This window comes from Eptatretus burgeri, chromosome 4 (assembly GCF_056783735.1).
Source record: "Eptatretus burgeri isolate ZD-2024b chromosome 4, Ebu_testis_v1, whole genome shotgun sequence".
Taxonomy (NCBI): Eukaryota; Metazoa; Chordata; class Myxini; order Myxiniformes; family Myxinidae; genus Eptatretus; species Eptatretus burgeri.
In genome coordinates, this window is record NC_140964.1 from 13,726,761 (window position 1) to 13,736,760 (window position 10,000).

A 10,000-nucleotide genomic window follows, 5' to 3' on the forward strand; every position below is an offset into this window, starting at 1 on the left:
GGATGAGGAATTATGGTGAAAACGATGGAAGAGGAGCAGGATTAGGAATTAAGGTGAAAAGGATGGAAGAGGAGCAGGATGAGGAATTATGGTGAAAACGATGGAAGAGGAGCAGGATTAGGAATTCAGGTGAAAAGGATGGAAGAGGAGCAGGATGAGGAATGAAGGTGAGCATACAAAATATGTACTGTAAGTATATCAAAGGCAACCAGGAATTGAGGAGGTGGATGACTTCATATTGAGTGAAAGGTCAGATGCGCACTTAATTTTGTGCTGATAAGTCCATGTTGCTCAGATAAGTCAGTGTTGCTCTACATTGTTGCAATGATGATCGATGGGAAAAAGTGCAAACAAGTACCCGTAACAGCCATCACCAATTCAGAGGTATTTCACAGACGATGAAGAGTTTGGCACTCCTTTTCAGTCTCTATACTGCCATCGTGTTCTTGATAGGAAGAGCCACTCCTCCAACTTTACAGAAGTCAGACATGTCAAGTGAAAGGGGATTCATCAGGGAGGTACAATCATGAGCACCACCTGCAGTGAAATTGTGATGCCATCTTCAATGGTCTACATGGAATGGATTATGCTTCACTGCGATCTATTGGGCAGTCGAGACATGAACAGTCGGTAATTTGTAGAATGACAAAATAGAATGAGAGAGTTACGGCTTATCAGAGCAACTAAACTAAAGTCAAAATGTAGCATGAATCATGTGGCTCTGAGTAATGTTTATCTTTATGTTCCTGTGACTTTCTTTACTTTTCTTACTTCATTCAAATCAAAAATTCTTCTTGTTCATTCAATTCAATAAACTTCTTGTTCATTTGCTTCCTATTCCTCTTCAGATGGCCCAGTGAAGAGCTCGAATCAAGACAACACACCAGGCACTTCCCTGCCCTTGTCTCACTCCCCGGTGGGTGATGCGAGTGGTCAGAGCTCACCGGCAGCAAAGCGGGGCAGTAAAGCCTTGCGCAAATGGCTTCGCAGTCCCGTCAGGCGACTTGGAAGTGGAGGGATCAAGACGCCTGAGTTGGGCAAAAAGGGTTCTGGCAAGACCAATAAAAAGGCCCAGGAGGGCCAAAAGAGCATAGAACCTGGAGTAGTGAATGTTGCAGCTACTCTAGATGATGAGGTAAGGTTTTATGGAGGTGTTGATGAATTTGCTTTTACATTGTAATAATCACCATTAGTCATTTCCATCAATCTCTGGGAGAGAGTGTTAGTGTTGTCGGACTTGAGGTCTCAATAAAATTTGGAATTATTATATCCCCATTGAGCTCAGACTTACCCAATATAACAGTATTAGGTCATTAAGAGGAACCATCTTTTCTAAAAAAAAAACTTTCTTGGAATAATTGAGAAAAAGAGAATTTTTTTTCCTTTAATGTTTAATTTATTTGTTCTTTGTATTTTATTTTTTTTTTGCTATTATTGAGAGAAATTTGTGTGAAAGTCTGTTCCTCATAAGGAAACTCAACTGTTTCCCCTACCAGTTAGGTGCAGTGCATTGTGGTTTATGTTCAATCACTGTTGTGACACTTCATTGTAATCATGTGCCTGTAGTGCAATTATTGTATGATTGCCTTACCAGGTTATATCCATGATGATTCTTAGTGCTTCATGTAGGTCGAGAGGAAGACACTAGAAGGAGAAGGAAAGTCTGCTGTGAAGACTACCCTCGAGGCAGTTGGAACTTACGGTGAAGAGGAGGGAGAAGATGGTCCCGAGAGCATCACACTTCCTCCACCCATGGAGATTCAACAGCACAAGCTCCTGCACAATGGGCAGGTGTGACAGTAATCTCGATAACTGGTTACAATCGAACACTTGGAAGTCAAATTCTTGTTCCTGGGTTTTAAAAAAGATAGCACGTGCACCAACTCGGCCATGTTCTGTATGACAGATTTGTCTGTGAAAGTTTTAAAATGATGGCAAATTTTTGTATTTTATAAATAGCAGCAAATGTTGGATATGTGTCCGAAAACCACATTTGTTGTTGTGCAACAGGAAAGGTTCTTCATTTTATTAGCTCGCCTGTTCGAAGAACAGAGCAATAGCGATACCCCGGCGTGAGCGTGAGCGTGAAAATGTTAAGGTTTTTGGTGTAAGTTATTTCCTTTCTAATGTTTTTATCTACCACACTATTTTTTACTGATTACAATATACAAATACATATATTGCTTTAAAATTATTTGGATCAGACTTCACTGCAATGCTTTATAAAAAATATTATTAGACTAGTCTTTTAAAAACGATAAAGGTATAAACAGGCGAGCATTGGGTGGCTTTCACAACAACTCTCTGGTTAGTCCCCTCCCGGTTTCACCGGAGGGATGATAGGTTTGCTCTCCGTCCGTTCCACTTGTGGTTTTTCAGAATTTTTTCCCCACACCCTTTAACATATTCAAGTGAAACACTTGGTACACGGCTTTTTTATGTTAAGTTGCAGAACAAGTTCGAGTTTCAGGGCGTTTCATCAATTCTTCACACAGTTATGCCCTTTTTGGACTTAGAAAATATCACATCTGTTAGGCCTAAGTCACATTTGGCACGGTGGCCGTGGAGTCTCCAAAATGTACGGCCACTAGCAATAATATGGCGGCCGCAGAATTTCCATGGTCACATATGTTTTTATTTTTCGGGGAGCCGCACGGGGTATTTAGAAATTGTGGAGACCGAAAACATGGGTGTGCCGTACGGTCTTTGATTTGATGTCGCACGATGACCTGAGGGCATTCCTGCGGTGGCCATAGAATTTTCAAGGCAGACTCAAGGTTGCCTCAAGGTGCCCGCAAGGTGACTGCAGGGGGGCCCAAAGGCGAACGTGCGGCCAGACGGACGGTAACGAATGGGTTCATTTTTTTTTTCCCAGTTTTTTTTTTGGGTTGTCGAATTGCTACGGTGAACGTAGAAATGAAAAAAGTTATAACTCCGCGTTATAATTCCACGGCGACCCCTACAGCCTGTAAAAGATAGCCAAATGGAATATGGCCACCCTGAGGCCACCGCAGAAACTCTGCGGCCGCCGCACGTTTCTGTCAATTCAGAGGGCGTACGGCCGGCGTATCCTCACCGTTGAGCAAATGTGACTTAGACCTTAGGGACATGTGTTGCAAAGCAATTTTCGCTCTTGTTATAGCTGCTGCAGTCGGTAAATGCTTTGCTCGAGTATCAAGACAGCTCATTCTTCCAATGTCGAAGTGTGCACTTCGGCCAAACTGAACTGTTAAGAAGCGAGGCAAATAAAATTGCTTTGAAAACTTTCACGTATTTATTTATTATTTATTTATTATTTTCCCCCTGGGCAGACACTTGACGACAAGCCTCCAATGAAAGCTTATGAGACTGCTGCTCCATCTACCGGCTTGAACGAGAGCCAGTCTTCTTCCCTCATGATTGAGAACGAGCACATTTCCAAAGCGCTGAAGCAGAGACGGTATGCCAACTTCAAGCCCCATATGTTTTTCCTGATGTACAAACTGAAAACGATGCATAAAAATGGTTTTCATTGGGCCATGGTGCATGAGACACTCAATTAGGGAGCTGAAATTTATTTCACAATGGGCTGGTTGCTTATTCACAAATACAAAAATGGAGACATTTGACTTCTCTGTTCTCCAGACATTCCTTTTGTCTTCTCTCTCTTCTTCGTCTTCTTCTTCTTCTTCTTCTTCTTCTTCTTCTTCTTCTTCTTCTGCTGTTGTTGTTATTATTATTATTATTATTATTATTATTGTCCTTCCAACCTTCTATCCATCTCCCCAAGGTGTGTTTGGGGTTTGAGTAGAGGTGGAGGCGGAGGGTGAGGGATTATTGGGGGGAGAGGGCCAAAAAGAGAACGTGCCTCTACGTCACATCACTTTTTTTGACAAGTAACAGTCTGACCAAGAAATAAAGCATCAACAATATATTTTTAACCTTCTTTTGGTCATTGGTTGAAAAAGCCAACAAAGTCTCTGTGCCTATCATTTTGCCATTGCAGACAGGTCGGTGGTCTCTGGTCTCTGTGTCTTCTGACGCTTCCTTTCTGGTCTTGCACCCTCTACTCTTTGCATGCTTCCCCCCCCCACTCCCTCAGGTCTCTGTAGCACACACATGGTCTCTCCTCTCCCCCCTCCAAGGTTTCTGTAGGGCACATACGGTCTACCATCAACTCCCTTCTGGTGAAACTACCTAAATCAATGATCACTGCTCATTTGCAGTCATTCATTCCTCTTTTTTCCTGTCTGTGGAACCAACTTCCACATTCTCTTCAATCTTGCTCTTCCCTCCAGGTCTTCAAGACAGCTGTTCACCACCATCTCAGATCATCCCCAATCCAACACCATGGTATTCTCTACCCTCGTTAACCCCACCCACCCCAGTCCCTCCGACATCCAAATTTCCAGTTTTCCTTCCTTGGCGTTTCATTCTGTATCCATCTTGTCCACCCTATGCATCCTCCCCTGCCCCCCATTAACCTCAGCACTCATTGTTTGTCACAGTCTCCCTCTATCTTGAACTTCCACTCTGCTATTCGTCTCTCTCTCTCTCTCTCTCTCTCTCTCTCTCTCTCTCTCTCTCTCTCTCTCTCTCTCTCTCTCTCTCTCTCTCTCTCTCTCTCTCTCTGTCTCTCTGTCTCTCTCTCTGTCTCTCTGTCTCTCTGTCTCTGTCTCTTTGTCTCTGTCTCTCTCTCTCTCTCTCTCTCTCTCTCTCTCTCTCTCTCTCTCTCTCTCTCTCTCTCTCTCTCTGTCTGTCTGTCTGTCTGTCTGTCTGTCTGTCTGTCTGTCTGTCTCTCTCTCTCTCTCTCTCTCTCTCTCTCTCTCTCTCTCTCTCTCTCTCTCTCTCTCTCTCTCTCTCTCTCTCTCTCTCTCTCTCTCTCTCTCTCTCTCTCTCTCTCTCTCTCTCTCTCTGTCTCTCTGTCTCTCTGTCTCTCTCTCTCTCTCTCTCTCTCTCTCTCTCTCTCTCTCTCTCTCTCTCTCTCTCTCTCTCTCTCTCTGTCTCTGTCTCTGTCTCTGTCTCTGTCTCTCTCTCTCTCTCTCTCTCTCTCTCTCTCTCTCTCTCTCTCTCTCTCTCTCTCTCTCTCTCTCTCTCTCTCTCTCTCTCTCTCTCTCTCTCTCTCTCTCTCTCTCTCTCTCTCTCTCTCTCTCTCTCTCTCTCTCTCTCTCTCTCTCTCTCTCTCTCTCTCTCTCTCTCTCTCTCTCTCTCTCTCTCTCTCTCTCTCTCTCTCTCTCTCTCTCTCTCTCTCTCTCTCTCTCTCTCTCTCTCTCTCTCTCTCTCTCTCTCTCTCTCTCTCTCTCTCTCTCTCTCTCTCTCTCTCTCTCTCTCTCTCTCTCTCTCTCTCTCTCTGTCTCTCTGTCTCTCTCTCTCTCTCTCTCTCTCTCTGCCTCTCTCTCTGTCTCTTTCTCTCTCTCTGTCTCTGTCTCTGTCTCTGTCTCTGTCTCTGTCTCTGTCTCTGTCTCTGTCTCTGTCTCTCTCTCTCTGTCTCTCTCTCTCTGTCTCTCTCTCTCTCTCTCTCTCTCTCTCTCTCTCTCTCTGTCTCTCTCTCTGTCTGTCTCTGTCTGTCTCTGTCTCTGTCTCTCTCTCTCTCTCTCTCTCTCTCTCTCTCTCTCTCTCTCTCTCTCTCTCTCTCTCTCTCTCTCTCTCTCTCTCTCTCTCTCTCTCTCTCTCTCTCTCTCTCTCTCTCTCTCTCTCTCTCTCTCTCTCTCTCTCTCTCTCTCTCTCTCTCTCTCTCTCTCTCTCTCTCTCTCTCTCTCTCTCTCTCCCCCCCCCCCCCCACTTTGCACAGCTGTTGCTTGCTTGGCACGCACGTGCAATCGCGAAGGCCTGTTGCTCAGTTTCTGGCGGTACTCGCGGAGCCTGTGTTGCTTTCTCCTTTCTCTCTTCTCATCGTCTAAATATTTTAGTTTTCGTTTTCTCTTGACCCCCTTTCTCCTTGTTTTCTCTTTTCTATTAAGCGAGATTGGACCTCGTCCATATTATTATCATTCATATTATTGTTTTCCTCCATTTGCCAGCGTCGCTTGTGTATTCCTTTTATTTTTATTTTTTCCCTTTTTTTTTCTTTTTTTTCTTTTCTTGCTATCATTGCTCCCTGTTCTATTTTTATATATATATATATATATATATATATATATATATATATATATATATATATATTCTACTCTCTCTTGTTTTTCCTTTTTAGAGTTTGACAGTGAGTGAGTGCACTCAGTTCAAAGGTGTCTTTTTTTACCCCGAGGCATTGAGTGTTATTGTGCCTGAATCATGTCGACCGTTCAGCTGTTAGAGTCTTTAAGTCGGAAAAATGGGTTTTCATTTACGCCACCACCTGAAATCTCAGTTGAAAAAGTTGTTTTGTGTGTCGGAAAATTAATCGGCATGCATAGTGTAATTGCTCCTTCGAGAATGAATTATCCTGTTGTTATCTTTGTCGCTAAAGAGGAAATAGTGGCGCACCTTGTGGAGTCAGGACTAACTGTGGAGCCGGATATATTCCTCTTCATATCACCCCTCGATGTTCGATCAATTAAGGTACTCCTGTCAAATATTCCTCCCTTCATCAAAAACGAGCAGGTTAAAGCTGCTTTAGAACAGTATGGCACTGTTGTTTCAAAAATAACCTTCATTCCTGTTCGCTTTAAGGACCACAGTACAAAACATATTCTTTCCTTTCGACGTCAACTATTTATTATTCCAAAGCCAAACATTCGTGAGCTCGACGTGATGTTAAAAATTTAATTGAACATGAAAAGTTTACTTACCGCATCTTTGCTACATCACAGACTTTAGTGTGTTACAAATGTGGACAGTATGGTCACATGGAAAATGAATGCCCAAGGGGTGTTGAAAAAGAATCAAGTAAAGTTAAAAATGTAAATGAACCTGAGGTCACTGGGGTGTCTACTGAGTCAGGAGAAAACTCTGAAAATCAAACAAATGGAAAAAATGAGTCTGTTTGGGTAACACGAGGAAAACGAAGGCACCAAAATGCAGTTTTAGTCGAACCTTCTTCATATGCCGAAGCAGTCGCTGTGAAGAGGGTTTCACTCAATAGGAACAAGAGTAACCAAAATCCTTCAGGTGTTTATGCCTGTCCTCTCACATGTGATGACGAGGAGACTATGGAGCTTCAAAACACACCATCAGTAGATGTCCCAGGCGGAGACGAAACTTGTTCTGGACATACAGTAGGTAGTCATACACTGAAGCAGGATGTTCATGCGGAGATTGTGTCTAACACCCAAGAACCAACTGTTGAAACCATAGTTGTGCCTAATACCTCGGAACCAGCAGTTCAGACTACAGTAGGGCCTAATAACTCAGAGCCATCTGTCCAAACTATAGTTGTGCCGAACACCACAGAACAATCTGACCAAACTGTAGTTGCACCGAGTACCATAGAACTGCCTGCCACATCTACAGCCACACCCATTACCTCAGTGACTTTCAAGCAGACACCTGAAAAGTTAGAAGGAAATCTGCTTCTTGAGGATTCCTTTTTCGTGAAACCATTTCCATTGTCTGCTATATCTGTAAAGAAAAAGGAAGCTGAAATTGAACATGAGTCGTGTGATTCCGATGATACTTGTTCAATATCAGATTCTTCTGGGTTGGATGGTGCAGCTGGAGATTCACAAGACCACAAGGGCTTAAATGCCCCTACTCCTGCAAAAATGATCAAGTTCCTCCACAACACCTTTCGGAAAAAAAATTAAACTAACCGATTTCTTTCCGGAACTCGATAAATTTATGTTTACCGCATCCCTTATTACTAAAAATCAGGCAGCCGATAGCGCCAATGAATCCCAGGTACACAGATTGAGGAAATATGTAACTCTGGCAAGGAAAGAACTTCAGTAACCAGTACCCACCTATAAAATACTAAAATGGTTCTGTCTCTTGCTTGTTTAAACATAAATGGGGGCCGCGCCCCTATACGTAAAACACATGTTCGACTGTTACTTGATCAAAAGCATGTTGATGTAGCTCTTCTTCAGGATGTGCGTTGTGGACCGACTTGTTCTGCAGAGTGGCAAACCACAATAAGGGGTTCTTGGTTTTTCAGTTCCTTTGATTGCTGCAGTGCAGGAGTTGCTTTCTGGTTTCGATCAAGTTTTTCATCGGACCAAATTGTTTTTCACGAATTCATGCAAGGTCATTTGGCTTTTGTGTTTTTTTCTTATGGAGGCTATAAAATCACACTATTAAATGCTTATGTCCCAAGTAATCCTGCAAAAAGAAACGAATATTTTTTTCCATTCTTGACGATTGTTTATCCCAGATTGATTTTAGTGATCTCGTGTGCCTCGCTGGTGATTTTAATTGTACGTTGGAGCCAGCTCTGGACCGTAATGGCTCAGAACCTCACCTTGAGAGTGCAAAAGGGTTTGCGATCATTTTAGCAAAGTATAATTTGGTTGATGGTTGGAGATTGCAGCACCTCAAAGTTAAACAATATTCGTGGTGTCAAGCTTCCAATAACAGGGTATCGTTTGCTCGCTTCGATGGATTTTATGTTAATATTGATTTTCGGAACTTCATATTGTCTATGGCAATTTCTCCCTCTGGCTTTTCGGATCACCACCTCGTTTCTTTAAAATTAACTTTTCCCTATCTTCAACGTTGGAGTGCCTATTGGGCTCTAAATGTTTGTCTTTTGGAAGACATTGTTTTTTGCAATGCTTTTAGAATCTTTTGGACTTCTCTTTCCAGAAGGAAAAACACTTTTCATAGCAAGCTACAATGGTGGGATATTATAAAAATCCACAGCAAAATCTTTTGTCAGCAGTTTAAACTTCATCACTCTCGGGATAGTCTTTCTATGATAACGATTCTAGAAAAGAGGTTTTAGAATTGCAAAGAAATCCTCTTGAGTTGAACAGAAATCAAGGATTATGTAAAGAATTTAAAACTAAAAAAGAGCTTCTTCACAGTTTTGTCAATGAAAGGGCTAAAGGGGCTTTAGTGCGGCTTAAGATTAAAAATTTGAGTCTTTTTGACACTTCATCAAAGTTTTTCTTCTCTTTGGAGAGGAAAACTAAAGCACAACAACAACTATTATCTGTACAATCACCTGAAGGAGGGATAGTAAGTGAACCTAAGATGATTAAAAGAATTGTGGTCGATTATTTTTCTTCTTTATTCTGTGCGAAAAAGATTGATTTGAATGTTGCAAAAGCCTTTATTGAACCTTTACCCAAGTTGTCTGAGTCACAGCGAGCCTCTTTGGAGAGTTCCATCACGCTGGAGGAGTTGGGTCTTGCTCTTTCCAGTATGGCGTCGGGGAAAGCTGCTGGTCTGGATGGAATTCCCTGTGAATTCTACAAAACCTTTTGGGACATTATCGGACCCGAACTTTTGGAAGTACTCAAGGAAAGTTTTCAAGTTGGGGAGCTCCCCTTAAGTTTCCGGCGAGCCGTTGTTTCCTTGTTACCAAAGAAGGGAGACACCCAGTTACTCAGAAATTGACGTCCTGTCTCCTTACTGACCACCGACTACGAGATTTTTTCAAAGGTCCTCCTTGTCTCTCACTTAAAATTGGTAGTCCAATCTTTGGTGCATCCTGATCAAACCTGTTGTGTGCCTGGACGATCAATATATGACAATCTTGGCACTGTTCGTGACATTGCTGATGTGTGTGATCTTCTGCATAAAAGTACTGGCTTAATCTTTATTGATCAAGAGCATGCCTTTGATAGTATAGATCATAGTTATCTATTTGCTTTCCTAAAGGGTTTTGGTTTTGCTCGTATTTTTGTATCATATATTCAGTTGTTGTATCACAATATTTATAGTTTATTCAAAATAAATAATGAGTTGATTCCTCCCTTTACTGTTACCAGAGGAATAAGGCAAGGTTGTCCCTTATCCGGACTCCTTTATGTTCTTTCCATTGAACCCCTCTTAGTTAAATTGCATGAGAAGCTTGTGGGATTCTCTGTCGCTCCGGACATACCTGCTATAAAAGTTGTTGCTTATGCAGATGATATCTGCACTACAATTCAATGTCAAGAAG

General features: G+C 42.3%; 1 protein-coding gene across 1 annotated transcript in view; it reads left to right on the plus strand.

The window, feature by feature from the left end:
- The window catches only part of LOC147027501 (triple functional domain protein-like), a gene marked incomplete at its 3' end in the record, with an annotated part of 489,834 nt that overhangs the window by 278,242 nt on the left and 201,592 nt on the right, over positions 1-10,000 (plus strand). Inside the window, exons 36-38 of the mRNA XM_085876518.1 lie at positions 849-1,135; positions 1,630-1,791; positions 3,312-3,439. Of these exons, the coding sequence (XP_085732644.1) occupies positions 849-1,135; positions 1,630-1,791; positions 3,312-3,439 (577 nt within the window). The remainder of the gene's footprint in view (positions 1-848; positions 1,136-1,629; positions 1,792-3,311; positions 3,440-10,000) is intronic.